Raw genomic sequence first — 17,279 nt, 5'->3', positions numbered from 1 at the left:
TTCCATTGTATGTTACAACAAGGGTTGATAATTACAAAGTTTACCTTGGAACATAGATTATCCAAAAGTCACACCAATAGTTCCTTTAATGTTGGAATTGTGAAGGCAAATCCCAATAACAATGGCCTGGGCTTTAACTATCTACAAATCTTAGGGCCTTACACATATAAAGCAACAATTGACATTAGTAAAATAGAAAGGCAAGGTTTGACATTCACAGTAATTTTTAGACTCAAGGCATTAAAGGGCATGCACATTCAACTGCATTTCTCATTTGAAAGATATTAAAAAATGCAAAACAATCCATTCACAACCATAAGGACAAAAGAAGAAACACGCTTACAAGAACTTGCCCTTTTAACACTCAAGGTATGCAAGACTACTATTTATTTATTATTTTATTCATATATGTATGTCATCAACCTAATATACATGAAAAATGCTTCTTTTCAGGAGTTCAATGATGCCAACAAATAGTAGTAGAACAAGCTTCAAGTACAAACAATTTATTGGAAAACTTTAAGGAGGGACACACTAATATAAAAACTCATGGTGCCAAACAATAAAAAACTAAGTTGCACCTCACTCGCAAATTAAATTTATATCTCCTGTACATGATATGATATGATTTTCACTGGAAAAAAAATTCAACATTGTGTTATAGATTGATGATGTGCATTTGTTATAAATTGTTCAAATCAATTGCAGATAAAACAAGACATCATCCAAACAATTTACAAAGCAAACAATAACAACCAAAAAAGATTGTCCTTCTCTCACATTGAAGAAACTATACAACATATGCTATTATCAACATACACATTGCACCTTCTAGTACAAGTGCTAGTTAGCATAAATTGGAAAAAAATTAAAATCTAATAACATTATTTGAAATAGTTCAAATAATAACAAACAAATAATGCTTAGAATAGTGAAGTAAAACAACCTATGTGTTGGTAAAACAGTCAAATACCAATTTTTAAAAATATATTGTAATATGCAATAGAGAGCTAAAAGTATTGCAAAGAAAGCTAGAGCAAGAAGTAGAAGGAATAAATGTTTTGCCACCCATGCAACCGATTTAGTATTTTTTATATAAGCAAAACGTGGACCGTGACATGTTCGTATCTTTCAATGGAGGGAATAATACACATATTTGTTAAGCAGCAAAATGGCTAAAATAACAAAAGCTGAAATTTATCATTAAAGTCCGAGTCCATATGGAGCACACTACACCCAAATACATGGCTGACCTGTGAACATTTTCTCTGAAATCATGAAATGTGACCGTTGGTTTTACCAGTCCGTTGACACGACCGTTATCCCCAGCTCTCAGTCGTGCAGTTACTATTAATTTTCCTTTTTAAATACCGTTTTGTTCATTCTTAAGGCAGATCATCTTCCATTGCGTCTCTAATGGCGAATTTCTGAGTGGGTAATTAACTTTGGTAGGGAAGATTCGCTGTGATCAAATGGGCTTTTGTGAATTCCAAACTATGCAGATTCAGGAGGATGGCAAGGAGATTCGATCTAAAGCCAACGAGCTATTTCTGAGAGAAGAATGGGAAGAAGCCATAGCTCTGTATTCTCAATACATCGATCGCTGTGACGCCCAAATGAAAGTCTCCAACAATGCAGAGCTGAAGAAATCGGTGTGTCTGGCTCTTTCGAACAGGGCGGAGGCTCGAATCAGGCTTCGAGGCCTGGAAAATGCACTGCAAGATGTTAACAGAGCATTAGAGATAGATCCAAGTCATACCAAGAGCCTTTATTGCAAGGGAAAAATCCTCATGGAGATGGACCAATATTCCCAAGCCATCCACTGCTTTAGGACGGCTCTCCAACACCACCCGAATGCTACCGAATTTCAGGTTAGTGGTAATGATAATCTTTACACCGAACCCTAAACTCAAGCTTGAAACTTTCTAAAGTTTCTTCTCTGTATCGTTTTGGATTGTCTCCTCAACATGGCCGCACTAAAAAAAATTGCAAGATGCACATATATTGAGCATTCCTCTGTAGCTTTGGTTTTGGTCAAGAATTTAGGTTTTAGGCGAAGTAGAGCCCATTTTTCTGGTAATGCCCAGTTCTTATTGATAGGCCTTGAATCTGGAGATGTAAGGATATAGCGTAGTGAGGACCAAAGAAAAATGATTTTATTAGTGCATATTAAACTAGATAATGCAGACAAGAAATTTACCAATAAAAATTTAATGTCTGAAGAACCCAAATCTGTAAATCTAGGCTCTTCATCAATACGCATTGGGCTTCCTCTCTTCAATAAAATAAAAAATTCACCCAAACTGTTTTGTAATCGTCTATCTTGTACTTTATAAAAAAAATCGCGTAAATTGTTTGTTTTTGCCTATTTGAGACCCTCAAATGCTGACCATTCTTTTTTGGTCTGTTTTGGTCAAGAATTTAGTTTTTTAGGCGAATTAGAATCCATTTTTCTGGGAACGACCAGTGGTTATCTTTAGTAGGTAGGCCTTGAATCTGAAGATGTAAGGATTTAGACTCCGTTAGGGTAATTTTTTCAGCAGTGCATATTAAAATAGATATTGCGGACACGGAATTTAATAGGAAAATTTTGATTTCTGAAGTACCCAAATCTGTAATTCTAGGATAAGTGTTTCTCTTCATCAATACGCATTGGGTTTCTTCTCTTACTTTGAAAATGCACCTAAAATTTTGTAATCCTCTATCTTGTAAATTGATTAAAAAAATCGCCTAAATTGTTTGTATTCCCCTATTTGAAACCCTCGAATGCTGGCCATTCATTTCTAGTCTCTTTTCTTCAACATCTATGACGAAAGCTTGACATTGATTTTTTTAAAATTCCAGGAAAGCCTGGACAAGAGTCGAAGGTTCGAATCGCAGTGTAAAACCGGTGTCTACGACCTATCAGAGTGGGTTGCCAGCGGCTTCATGGGGAGGCCGCCAGAGTGTGCAGAGTACTTGGGACCTGTTGAGATTAGATCCTCCGACGTGGGTTTCGGCGAGCGTGGGCTCTTCGTTACCAAAGATGTCGAGGCAGGCACGCTCTTAGCCGTTACAAAGCCGGTCGCCATAGCCAGAGCTATTCTGCCTGAAGCTTATGCTGAGAATGCCCGGATGGTCATATGGAAGGACTTCGTAGCCCAAATCGAACGGGTCGCCAAGCGATCCACTAATTTGTTGAGCAGATTATATACGTTAGCGGAGAATGACGAGAGTGAGAGGAAAAAGGAGCTGGGGGTACCCCATATTGGTCTCTTTAGAGCCAATGTGGGGTACCAGTTGGAGAACCCATGTGACCCTGTGGATATGAGCAGGGTTCTGGGTATAGTGGACCTTAATACCCTTGCTGAGAAGGGTTGTACTGTTAAGAAACTTGGAGCTGATTTGTACTGCTCTAGTGAAAATGACTGTATTGGGCTCTGGGTTTTGCCTGCTTTTGTGAACCATTCTTGTTGTCCTAATACTGCAAGGTTACATGTAGGAGATGCCCTGTTTTTGCATGCTTCGAGAGACCTGAAGGCAGGGGATGAGCTTACTTTTTCTTATTTTGATGTGCTTGTTCCTTTAGGGATGAGGAGGGAGCTTTGCAAGACATGGTCATTTGTTTGTAGATGCCATAGGTGTGAATTGGAGCAGTCTCTTCAGGAGGATTTGAAGGACATTGAGACAGATTTTGCAAGAATGTATGATAAGGGTGGAGAGATGGAGATGGAGATGACTAGATTGGCAGTGAAGTTGGAGGAGAAGCTGAGCCATTTGCAAAGGAGATTGAAGGCCAAAGATAGGCAACTGATTCGAGCTTCATTTGCCTCAGCCTATTGGCCCATGTTTAGGTCCTCTCTGCTATTGAAGAGATGGGAAAGGCAATTGCCTTCAATTGAGACTATCATTGATGCTATTACCTCTGCTGTACCTGGTGATGAGACTGCCCTCTGCGCTGCTGCAGCTGTGGTAGACAAGTTGAAGGTTAACAGAGGATTAAGCCCCTTCCAGAAGGCCATGGACCGCGCCCTTAGGATATGTAAAGCGCTGTATGGGAAACAGATGAAGATGCACGTGATGAAGGCCCTGATTGATGCACATGTCAGAAACAGGGGTATTATTATGCCCAAGTCTTAAAGCCTTCTAACCCTCTTAGACAATCTAAGTGCACTGAACATGCTTTAACAGCTGGGTCAAGCTATAACCCTCTTAGACAATCTAAGTGCACTGAACATGCTTTAACAGCTGGGTCAAGCTATAACTTAGTTTCTAATATTTTTTTTCCATTCACAGGTTAGACATTTGTTTCCTCTAGATTAGGCAGACTCTTTATCCTTTCCATGACCATTTGTTTCCTCTAGATTAGGCAGACTCTTTATCCTATCCATGACCCAATTCAAATTGTCTGATTGTTTTATTATTTATTGAGGTTCATCGGAGGAGAAATCTATCAGCTGTTTTCTGAGCATGCTGACGGAACAACTTCCAGATCAAATCCCATTTCTTGGTTTATTTCCTTGGTCAGAATACTGACCTGCAGTAAAGTATTCCAAATTAATTATCCTGGAAACTTTTACAGAAAATTTATTACACGCAGTTGCTACCGCAACATGAGCTATCAACTGGTGTTGACATTGATGGGCAGCTGGCATAGTGAAATGAGCATGAAAGTAGTTTTGTATTGAATTGTCCATTGTCCATTGTTTTGATGGCTATATGTGACAGTGTTCCTGAGAAGCGGAATCATCTCTGCATAGTTGTATATTGCCCTTTCATTTTGTGTTTCTTCAATGTTTCCTCAAATTGTTACACATTAATTTTTATAAACAACTTTTATCTTAAGGAATTGCATAGTTTCTATCATCTTAGTCGGTTCCATTTTTTATGGATGTTTTCAATTTGCAATAGATCAAAGGGCATGAGTTCAAAGCTGTTACAAAATCTTTATATAAATCTTGATGCAGTTCTTTATTTGTATTCTGGAATTCTAAAAAGTGAGAGAAATGTGCAAACAAATTGTTACAAAATCTTTTATATAGATCTTGATGTGGTTCTGTATTTGTATTCTGAATTTCTAAAAAGTGATAGAAATCAAGAGAAAATTTGAGAAGGAACATTTATGCTTGGAGCAATCTGTCATCTCTCATTTAGTTTTGTAAAATTGGTAACACATCTAATTCCTAATGAATAGCCTCATTCCTAAGGAATTGCATCTTGCTCAGGTTGCATTTTACATGGATGTTCTCATTTTGATGGAAGATGAAAGGGCATGATTTCAAAACTGTTACAAAATCTTAATATAAAGCTTGATATATGGTTCTGTATTTGTATAGAAAGTGACACACAGAAGTCATGCAAACAAACAAATCAAGACAAAAATGAAGGAGCGAATTTGTGCTTGGAGCAATCTGCCATTTCTCATTTAGTTTTGTCAAACTTTGGTGGTTGTCTTAGTAAGAACGCATAAACAAGTTGCATACTGGTGTGCAAAGCAGATTAAGGCCAAAGATAGGCAACTAATTCGAGGTCATCTCCTGCTATCTAGTTGAGGCTCTCATTGAATGCTGTTAGAGGCCTTCGATTGAAGTTCTCATTGATGCTGTTACCTGTGCTTTGCCTGGGGATGAGCCTGCTGCTGTGGCAGACAAGTTGTTGGGATATGTGAAGTGTTGTATGGGGAACATAAATGAGTTTTATAAGAATGATAAACAAGAATTAATTATAAATCAAATCAAATCGCCGATTTTATGAAAATAATAAATAAGAATCGATTGCAATTACATATCAAACCACAAATTTTATTAGAACAATAAACAAGAATTAATTACAACTACAAACAAGAGTTTTTGAGTGAGCTAGAGTCCCTTCCTTATGAAGGGGTAGAAATGGTAGAAATAATTTAAAAAGGAAGAAATATGGTTGGAATAAAATACTTAATATAAAAGTATAATATATAATATTGAATAACAAAATTTGTGAGCTTAAAATTCTATTAGTGAAAATTTGATTGAAAAAATAGGACAAAGACTATCTCATTCTGGAGCATGCCTATAAATATATTGGTTGCTTGATGCCTCTGTAATAATACTAAATAGATAAAAGTAAATATTGCAACACATTATTGTATTGAATATTAAAAAAATTACAATCTTTTTTTTTTTGATGGAGGCTACCAACCAGCGAAGGCCACCACATAGACTTTTAGGAACCCAATACGGGCACACTTCGTGCCTGAAACCTGAAACCTCTTCGGCTTAAAGCAAAGGACTGAGGGGCATCGACGTTGTCAAATCACCCGGGGCACGATCCCAGCCTCATCCCTTATGATGTCGGAGCCTTGTACTTAGGAAGATTTGATCTCTGGTGGGCTTTTTATGAGCCATTCAACTTCACCAGTAGACCATAAGCCCCAATTACAATCTTTTAATTAACTTCGCCGTCAAAATTACAATCTTTAAATTTATTAATCACGCAAAAAAATTGAACTTAAAATCCTCTGTTTTAAACTCATTAATCTTACATTTTGATTTTTTATCCTCACATTTGAATTTGAAAGTATTTTTTAGTCATTTACAATTTTTTTTTTTTTTTTTTCTAAGTTTACTTAAATAATAGAATATAAATTTTTAAGAATAATGATATCTTTTTGTTATTCTATTATTTAATGATTTGTATAAATATCATGTATATGTGTATTTATCTTTTAAATTCTATCTTAAACTAATGAAAAATAAACTAACTTCCAACTATTTCAATTACTTCTTCAATATTTTATATTACCGAAAATATCGTCTTTAACTTAATAAATGGAAAAATAAAATTGTATAAACATGAATTGATTAACTCTTAAAATGGTTTGTGAATATATCATAATATGCATACAAAACAATTTGTGAAACAATTGATTAACTAACAGTTGTGAGGTAATTACACAAATCTCTATTTGCATGTGAGGGCTAAACTTTAATTTTTAGTGGGAACTGCGACTTGAATCAGCTTGCTTTGAATTTTGTTTAAATGTGCACCTTCATTTACTTTACCGGCTCTGTTAGCTAACTACTAAAACAAAAATTGCTTAATAAATTTAATTTATGACATGATGGTTTTCTATATTCACGGAGGGAGATTATGTCATTTAACGGATGTCACTTGACGAAGATCAAAAAAATTTGAGAAGCATTAAATGCAAACTTATCTGTTACTTTTTCTTTGTTTATTTTTTTAATTTGGAAGAAAAATGATTTATATCCTAGAAAAAAAGATTTAATGCCCAGCAAAATTGCTATTGCCCAATCAGAAAAAGGAAATTAGCTTTTTGTAATTGATTTTAAAAATAAATGCACATAAACCTTAGCTCATACTTTTTTTTGAGAAATTAAATTTTTTTTTTTTTGGGGGGGGGGGAAGGGGAGCAAATGAAAAATATAAGGCGGGGACTAATAAAAGTTGGACAATACACACCACAAATTGAGGGCATCCACTAAGGCAGATAACTCATCCTGATGATGGATCATTGAATATGATCAGAAATGTTGATGCAAAAACTCACACACAATCTTACCCAAAAGTAAGAATATAATTATCGTGGATTGTGGATATCTGTTATCTTTAATTTAGAAAAGGAAAATTATACAATTGTTCTTTTATCTGTAAAATGCCTAAGCCATGATGATTTCATTAATATAAAATTACTTGGTAACATACAAAATTAAAATGGCATTCTCCTCTTTACAAAGAAATATGTTTTGATGGTTATCCCTTATATAACAAATAGTTTTACATAAAACAAAAGCTCTATGAAGCTAGAGTCTTTGCCTGTTGTTCTATTTGTTAGGGAAACATGGTCAAATGCTTATAGTTAGAGAATTTTGATTGATAACATAATTTTTTAAAATTGTTTATTTGTATTAAAGAAATATTACATAAATCTAGCATTTAAGCATACTATCTCACTTTGTATTATAGATCAATTTTCCATATGTTTATCATTTGTAAATTCTTTAGTTGAATTGTACTATTCAATGTTTCCTTACCTAATAGAAGAGCTATGGTAATGTGTTCTCCTTTTTCTTCAATAGATTTTTTAAAACAAAATCTACAAAACAACATATTTATTTTTTAGTTAGTAGTAAGAGTTCATTCTATTTTAAAATGAAATTTATATTTTATATAATAATTAAAAATTTATAAGGTAAAATATTTATTAAATTTTAGATCAATTGACATTTAAGTTTTAAATATAGATTTGTTTTTGAAATATAAAGTGACCAAAACAAGGGGGTCGACCCTTACAAACAAAATGCTGGCAACCAGTACAGTACCAGCAAAAACAAGCAAGAGGCATCACTGCAATAGAGAACTACACTAACAACCAAGAAACTACCAGCTACCAAAGAATTCACCAAACTAAATTTATAGCTATAGTATTAACCATACTATGATTGTTCAAAGCATAAACTGTTGGCATAAGCAAACCAACCCATCCCAAACATAGCACAATATCATTTACATCTATCAGAGTAACATCTATAGTACTAATCATACTATTAAAGTTCAGAATATAAAATTGTTGGCATAAACAAGTCAACCCAAGTCTAAGTAACAGTTGTAAACCAGTAAACCAGATAGCCGCAGAAAACAAAAGAAACAACTAGTGTCATAAAACCCTTAAAGGCTACTATATTATTTTTCATCCTTTTCCTTTCCTTTCCCAGCCAGAAGCACCCTAGCCCAATCCTCAGCTAGAAACTTATAGAGGAGCCTATTATCCTCCATGTCTAGCCCTGTTTCATCCTTCTCCTGCACCAGCAATTAGAGGGTGGTAGCAACAACATGGGTAACCTTCAATGCAAATTTAGAGAAGTAGAACCCCTCCTCTAAGAATTTGACCCTTTTTTCCAGTTGTGCCTTCTTCTCATTTTGTTCCTCCTCTTTCTCCTTGTTTTCTTTTTCATCATTTTTATACACCTCTTTAGTCTTTGTTAATGGCTAGTTCTCATTCTACAAAACTTGAGGGTTAGTAAAAACATTGATTTTTTCCTTTACCGGAGAGGAGATGGTGATAGGGGAAGTGTCCACTTTGCTGTTGTCCTCACAAAAGGTAATAGGCTGTAGGGTAAAGCTCGCCGACACATGTGTGGTCTGAGTGGTATTAACATTACCAGCAGACACTTGGGTATTACCAATAGACATCTGGGTATTATCAACAGAGTTTTCACTTTTTTCTTTCTCCTCATTCCCTTCTCCTCTCTTGGAGTCAAAATGTTTCTCCTCCTCAAGCTCTCGTTCATTATTTTATGAACTCTCCTCCTCCACCTCGTCAACCGTAAATCTATTAGCCTTTTGTTTATACCTTGCCTGTGTTTTTGCAAGCCTTCCCGACCTTCTCCTACCCTTTCCACCTCCTTCCTCTTTCAAATCCTCAATTTCCACCTCCACTAGTTTTTCAATTTTGATTTTTTTACTACCGCTTTTTTCAATAACTAGCTCTAGGCTTTTCTTTTTCTTATTTTCTCTACTAGGAGAAGGGTGCGGAGTTTGGATTCTAGTACTAGTGCTAGTACTCCGGAGGAAATTCTGGTGGTGGCACTGTTTGTCAACCACAAAAACCCTAGGGGGGCAGAGGGCAGGATGAAACTGTTAGAGTCTAAAAATCAAGCCCTGGTGGATGATGGTAAAATTATTACCCTTACTTCTCTTCTCCCTAACATCACTAATCATATCCTCAAGGGAATGTAACAGAAAGAACGGAATAGAAATGAAGTCTTTATTTCTAAAATGGTTCAAGAGGGGGAAGTGATAATAATAATAAACTCCAAACCTGCCTTCGAGCGTGAGGTACTTCATTATCACCAAACATACATCTTCCCATGAAGCCGATAGCTTATCCCTCTAGAAGCCTCCTCTACAGCGAATAGGTTCTTCATCCTTTGTAAAAAAACTATTCATGTTGGCCTCGTTCGCCATTTTTGTAACCTTCTTCCATTTCTTCCGCTTCATGGACAACCCAGTAGCCATTGCAATACCATCCTCATTAACTTGGAATGTGATACTATTTATGGTAACCCTACGGTCATTCCACCCGTTCACAAACTGGAGAGAACAATTTTTGTCATACCCCGCCATTGCCTGCATATAAGGAAGAAATCCCCTTTCTTTTAACAAGAACCAGGTTGCCATCCTATCTTAAAAATTTTCTATCTTTGTTGGCTGCAGTCCATTCAAGCCTCCACCCATTTCGTCCCCGCTAATTTCTGATCCACCAACTTCAGTAACTTGCATCTGAACCTTCTTGTCGTCAATCTTATTGTCAACAATGATATTATTAAACATCAATAACACATCAATGATGCAAATAACCTCTATAGGGTCTTTAAACTTCCCGTAAGCAAGTTTTCAGGGCGCTTCGAAATCCCATTCATTTTCATTATGGGATTCCTACGTACTTAGCATCATTATTCTACCATCCCTGAAATCTCTAACAACATCTGTAATTATATCTTTCGTACTTTCAAAAAGGAAATGATTTAAATTTCGCATTATGTTACCATAATGGTGAAGTAACTCATATCTCAAATTGCATCTATTTATTATCCAGTCTGTACGACGGTGTCTCGTCATCTTTCCCTTATACTTTTTATTAAATTTAGCAAATTTTGCCTTCCTAGATATAATACTACCAAAATTGGCACTGATCTTTATTTGTCTAGCCATGCTTAATTTTTGTTCCCCCCCCTTTCCTTGCAGATCAGGGTCTTAATTTTCTCCTTTAGGATATCCATGCTTCTCCAACATGTCATTTCCTTTAATTCAAACCCCATGGCAGCCGCAGCATCTGCCACCATATTACCTTCCCTGTATGTGTTGCAACTGGACTTTTTCCATCCCGTTTATGATATGTCTAATATCCATGATGATATTTTGGATATTCCAGTCGGGCTGAGAAGCTCCCTTCACCATATCAAATATTAATTTAGAGTCACCATCGATAGTTATTTCCTTTATTTGCACTTCATCAATCAATTGTAGACCCCAAAGTAGAGTCATCGCTTCAGCCAAATTATTACTTCCTCCACCAACATTCTCAAAGTAGACTAGTAGCGCATCACCATTTTAGATTTGTTATTCTAATCAATAGATTAAATTATAGAAAGAAACTCTGTAACCATTTAAATCAAAATTAAAAAAGACATATTCCAGAAATATAAAGTCAAAATTAGAGATTGGTTTCTTTTTAAATCTAGAAAACAAAATACATTAACATGTAAATGTTAACAATGATATGGAATTTTTTATTCATCATTAATTTTTTAATATATTGTGAAAAAAAATTTAAAAATATTCTAATATTTACATTAAATATTAAAATATTTACGTTGACTATTAAAATATTAGATTACTATTTTTATTCAAGTATTGAATTGTCATTCAAATAAATTTTACTAATGTATTATTTTACACACACACACACACACACACACATAATTTAAAAAAATTTATCATATACAAATTTGATAGAAATAATATAATTTTTATTATATTTAAATTGTATTTAATATCGATAGAATATAATTTATTATAATAATAATATTAAATAGTTAATTAGAGTTAAAAGATAGAAATAATTATTATAATATACAAATTTAAAATATTATTAAAATGTATAATATCATATTATGCATCTATTAGTGTTTATTAGAGATATATCATTAATATTTTTTAAAATTGTAACATTTTCTTTAAAGAGGAAAAAATATTAAAAAGTTCAAAAAAAAAAAAAAAAAAAAAAAAAAAAGTCAATTTAATTATAGACACGTGCAAAACTATTTTCCAACAACTAAGTAATTGATTTCCTAGAAGTCCCAAACAATAATCCATGCTTTATAAAAGGGAGATTAATAATATTTTTAAAAAATCATCCAAAACTATTATAAACTTTAAATGTTTCCTTTATTAGTGGGTTTCCTATTTTTTAAAAATCATCCAAAACTATTATAAACTTTGAATGTTTCCTTTACTAGTGGGTTTCCTCTTACTCACGCGACAAAAGGTGAATGCTATTAAATGATAATTTTGCAAAAATAGTAGTAGTCAATTAGAAAATAGAAATTAAACATAAGAAATAAATTTAAAAATAAAATAGTGTGTCATGTCTCTAAACTTTAGATTTGAAAATTTTGTATTCTAAATATTAATTAGAAAGAGTAAAGATTGCAATGAAAACATTAGTTCCAAGACTAATAAAATCACAAGTAAATTCTTGAGGCATTGATAATAAGGTTTTACATCACACTATTATTTCTACAAATTTATAATTATTTAAACTAAGTGTGAATGGATTTATGGAGGATCAAAAGGAGGTCAAAAGTTACTCTACAATTAAAGACTCTATCCCACTAATGTTTGGCTTGCTTCAAGTTCTTTATAGAAGACTCATTCATGTTTAAAAAATCATAATAAATGAAAATATTGAGATTTTCTTGTGATGGAGAATTTGTGCTTTTGGAAGAGGGTAAAAAACTCAAATTCATTCGGAATAAGATGTATACATTGTGCATAACGTAATTAGACATTTTTTGCAAGAAATGTAGAGTACTCCCATATTACTATAACTGTAATAAATGAAATTATTGAGATGTTCTTGTGATGGAGAATTTGTGCTTTTGGAAGAGAGGTTAAAAAACTCAAATCTCATATGGGATAAGATATATACATTGTGTGAAGCACAATTAGACATTTTTTGCAACAAATTTTAGAGCACTCGCATATTACTATGGACACGATTTGTGAAAAAAATTAAAATATTTTTACTTTATAGTACTTATGTTGAAAGCTTAATCTACACCCATTACTATAAGCTATTTATAGACCTATATACAATCTACCCTAATATAATGAACCTTTTTATTTTTTAAATTATTTATTTCTCAATATATCCCACCATAAATGTCCATCCCAAGTCCATAGTTGATTTCAAATTCTCGGGCCTATTTGGTTGATGGAATATGATTTAGGAATCGGATTTTAAAATTCTCAATTTTAGATTCTTGAACTTGAAATCTAGATTACGGTTTTCGAAATTTATTTTGGGACTGTTTGGTTCACACCCAAAAATATTTGATATTCAAAATTTGTTATTCCAAGCCTGTTTGGTTCAAAATATGAATATATGAATGTTTCTTCAAGGTACTTTGCGCTGATGAAGCAACTTTTTGGTGAGGTGGAGGTCTCTTGGTGGAAGAAAGTTTAGAATAGTTTTTCATGCCTAAATGTAACTTTTTCCTCTGGAGTCTGGTTTACAATCTTTGTCTTACTTGGGAGAATCTCTACAAGCGAGGCTTCCAGGGGCTTTCTATCTGTGTTTTGTGCCGCAAAAGTGAAGAGACTATTTCTCACCTTTTTTTCCAATGCCCCTTTGCCAAACAAATTTGGCACTTCTGGTTTAGTGTGTGGGGATGCACGTGCTGGCATGTTTCCTCTTTGTCTAAATTCTAGGATCGTTTGGGCCATCTCCCTTCCAAGACTTCTTTTCCTCAGGTTGCTTGGACTATTGGTCCATCCCTTATATTATGGCATGTTTGGCTTGAGAGGAATAAGAGGATCTTTCATAATGTGCAGTTTGAGATCAGGCACTTGTGGGGGAAAATTGTTAATTCTCTCCATAAAACTCCTAGCTAAATCTCCTAGCTAAATGTGACATTGATGGAGGTTTGGATCCTAAAGATGCTAGTATTTACTCATGCCTTTCCTTTCCTCTTCAGGGCAACACTCCCTTAGTACCCCACAACCGCTTTGGGAATAGAGCTAGGCAACACTCTCAGCGTGTTAATCGTGAGGGGCATTGATCTCCTCCTGAGGCGGGCATTCTTAAAATCAACACTAATGGTTCTTCTCAAGGAAATCCTGGTCCGACTGGTGTTGGGGGAGTTGGGTGTGACAGTTCTGGTGATATTTAGTTTTTGTTTTCTATATACAAGGGTTACCATACTAATAACCTCATGGAAGCCCTGGCTATCTTGGTTGCAGTGGAACAGTGCTGTCAACATGGCTAGAAAAGAATTATATGTAAGACTGACTCACAAGTGGTTGTGAATTTATTGAATAGAAGGAACCTTGTGCATGTGGATTGGCATTTGGCTCTGATTATTCAGCAAATCATTCAATTATGCAATTCTCTAGATTCTATGTCTTTTTATGCATATCTCTCATGAGTGGATCGGTGTGGCTAATTGTCTGGCTAAATGGGCCTCTAAGCATGGGTCGGATTGGAGCATTATTGATCATAGGATGCTTCCCCTTGATTTATCTTAAATGTTAGTTCAACTTGTGGACTAAGATAAAGCTTTGTAGTTCTCTTTGTTCCTTGTGTTGTTCTGCTCTCTTTGGTATTCAATAAAATTTTTACCCCTCTTTTAGTGAAAAAAGAAGAAGATAAAAGTTACAATCCAACTCCACACATGCCGAAAATGTAATGTTCATTGCAAAATAAAAATTCAAAAAAAAGTTAAACGAAAGAGGAAAGAAATTAGATATGTACCGTACTAGTTGTTTTATTTAATCCAAGCATATGAGCAGGTGCAACAATAGCATAAATTTTTGCTTCAATTTAAAAAAAATGTATTTGTACAAATTTCTATAGTAAATCTTTCTAATTTTTTTCAAGCGGCACCTGCTATTTTTTACAAAATGACATTTGAAGGGTACCTGAAGTAGATGCAAAGAGTACCATTTCTTGAAAAGCCTCACTCTGAATTACAACTCTATCAAATTTCAAAAATATGTACACAATTAGGTGCCTAAATGGGCATCCGGATGTCAAACCCAATTAAATTTGACTTTAGTCAGAATCCTCATTTTCAAAAAATGAGATTTAAAATAGGAATTATAATGGAAACTCTAAATAACAAATATTTTGAAGGAAATAGAATTTTTGTTTTGGGAGTCAAATGTGGATACCAAATCTACATTTCCTTGAATTCAAAATCCCATTTTGCAGACCCAAACAGCAGATTAAGAATTTTTTACAATATAGAATTCCAATTCCTACTCAAATACGCTATCCAAACAAATGAGAAGTGGGTGGGCTTGATCTCGAATCATGATGAGAAACCGGAAGCCAAAAACAAAAACTATTGTCATAACCCCACAACTGTAAAATTTGTTTCAATTGCCTGAAAATACAATGCATTGTATTTTTGTTCTTCAACCATATTATATAGCCAGCTCCTATTTATAGACAGAAAGAAAGAAGTACTCCAAAGTGGAAGGATCTTTGTGCGGAGGAATGGAGAGGGGCAGAGGAGAGGAGGGCTCTGCAAATTATGTTAATGGAGGATATCACCCTGTGGACATAGGTGATGTCTTCAATGGAGGCCGCTACGTGGTGCAATCCAAGCTTGGTTGGGGGGCTTTCTCCACTGTTTGGCAACTCAACAAGTATGTGGCCCTCAAGATAACAAGGAGCAAAGATTGTCTTAGAGATGCAGCCCAATGTGAGGTTAGAATCCTCAAGCATATAGCAAGGAATGATCCAGAGGACAAGCATTGCGTGGTTAAATTGCTTGATGATTTCATACACACTGGCCCAAATGGGAATCATGTCTGCCTGGTTCTTGAGCATTTGGGAGACGATTTGAGGACTCTTCTCAAGCATCATCCTAATGGCATTCCATTGCACATGGTCAAGAAAATCTGTTTGCACATCTTGAATGGACTACGTTTCTTGCATGGCAAACTTGCATTCATTCATACGGATCTTAAGCCAGAAAACATTCTTCTGCTATGCACCATTGTTCCGGAAAAAGATCCCAAGATGATTGGTGCCCCAATTTTAATGCCTTGTTGTAGCAATGGTGAATCCACCATTGTTACAAGCTCTTCCTCTGCATCAATGGCAGAAAATCAGAATAGCAAATCAGTGGTTCAAGATGACGAAGAAGAGGAATTGGGTGGGGAAAAAGAGGAATTGTGTGATACAGTGAAGCTAAATCCATGGCAGAGATTCAAAGAACTCAAAATCAACAGCCCTTCTGATGAGATAAAATCCCTTGATCATCTTAAGTGCAAGATAGCTGATTTGGGCAATGCAGTGAGCTTCCCAAATGATTTCATGGCTCGTATTCAAACACTTCGTTACAGGTGCCCGGAGACCACTTTGAGATCTCCATACGATTCTCCGGCAGATATGTGGTCCGTTGCATGCATTGCTTATGAACTTGCAACAGGGGAGTTCTTGTTTGATCCTCAGGGGAAGAACGGGCAACAGAAGGCTGTGAATCACTTGGGCTTGATCTTTTTGGTCCAATGCCCACAAGAAATGCTATGGGTGGCAATCTTTCTAGAAAGTATTTCCACAATAATGGACGCCTGAGAGGGTATAGGGAGTTAAAATTTAGGTCATTGATCAGTGAGCTTCAGGATAAATATGGGTTTGCTAGAAAGGATGCATATGATTTCAGGGATTTAGTTATATTTTGTTGAGTTTGTCATAAATAGTTATTAGCATATTAAAAATTTCGATATTTCAAAATATATGTTTGTGACAAATATGATGATATGCTCATGTTTGGTCATATTGATTAGGACGGATTGCATCTACATTTTAGATCAACCAAGTATGATGTATATATATATATTGTCAACATGTATACTAGTAGCACAAATCTGGTGAGATTCTAGACTATGTATATAATGAAGAATGTAAAATAAAATAAAAGAGATAAGATAAATGTAAAAATGCCAATGAAAACAAAAGACAACTCTTTTTTCTATATTTAAAAATACTGTAATAGAAAAATCATAAATGATTATTAATATTCCATATCACCTTTAAGAGCATTGATTTGAATCTAACTTTACTTTGTCCAATTTACCATTACCCTCTCATAAAATGGACACATTAATATCATAGGGACCCCAATATCTCTATTTATGACAACCTCCCTAAGAAATAACCATTTCACTAAAGTCTTTTTATGATGGCATGTTGGAGAACAATTGACTATAAACTTTGCTTAGTAAAATTTTAAAATTTATATTCATTTTTAATTAATTGATGTATAAGATCTATGCATATTTAAGTTTTAAACTTTAATTAATATTTATGCTAAAATATGTGCTTAATCATTGAACATACCATAGTTATATAATATGTTCATTATATTTACAAATGGAAGAGAGTAAAAATTTTGCTAAATTATTTTAGGAAGATAAATGAGAATATATACAAGACATTTAGTTTAGGGAACAACAATTAAGAATAGTGTTGATACAACAAAGTATTTAGTAATGTAAAAGTT

At 34.4% G+C, this 17,279-nt stretch overlaps 2 protein-coding genes across 2 annotated transcripts; both read left to right on the top strand.

Moving 5' to 3' along the window:
• The first annotated feature begins 1,138 nt into the window (after positions 1-1,138).
• Positions 1,139-4,828, top strand: SDG35 (SET domain protein 35). The gene is made up of 2 exons (XM_089810423.1): positions 1,139-1,871; positions 2,845-4,828. Exons 1-2 carry the CDS (start codon positions 1,473-1,475, stop codon positions 4,117-4,119), a joined length of 1,674 nt encoding a protein of 557 aa, XP_089666549.1. The 5' UTR covers positions 1,139-1,472; the 3' UTR covers positions 4,120-4,828.
• Positions 4,829-15,265: 10,437 nt separating this feature from the next.
• LOC149530677 (uncharacterized) lies at positions 15,266-16,351 on the top strand. Its single transcript, XM_089808226.1, has one exon. The coding sequence runs from the start codon at positions 15,266-15,268 to the stop codon at positions 16,349-16,351; it is 1,086 nt and encodes a 361-aa protein (XP_089664352.1).
• Positions 16,352-17,279: the final 928 nt, after the last annotated feature.

Source organism: Cupressus sempervirens, chromosome 11 (genome assembly GCF_028749045.1).
Source record: "Cupressus sempervirens isolate cs-2001-9-10 chromosome 11, ASM2874904v1, whole genome shotgun sequence".
NCBI lineage: Eukaryota > Viridiplantae > Streptophyta > Pinopsida > Cupressales > Cupressaceae > Cupressus > Cupressus sempervirens.
The sequence above is the reverse complement of the archived record's forward strand: the minus strand, read 5'-3'. Positions and strand labels throughout refer to the sequence as shown.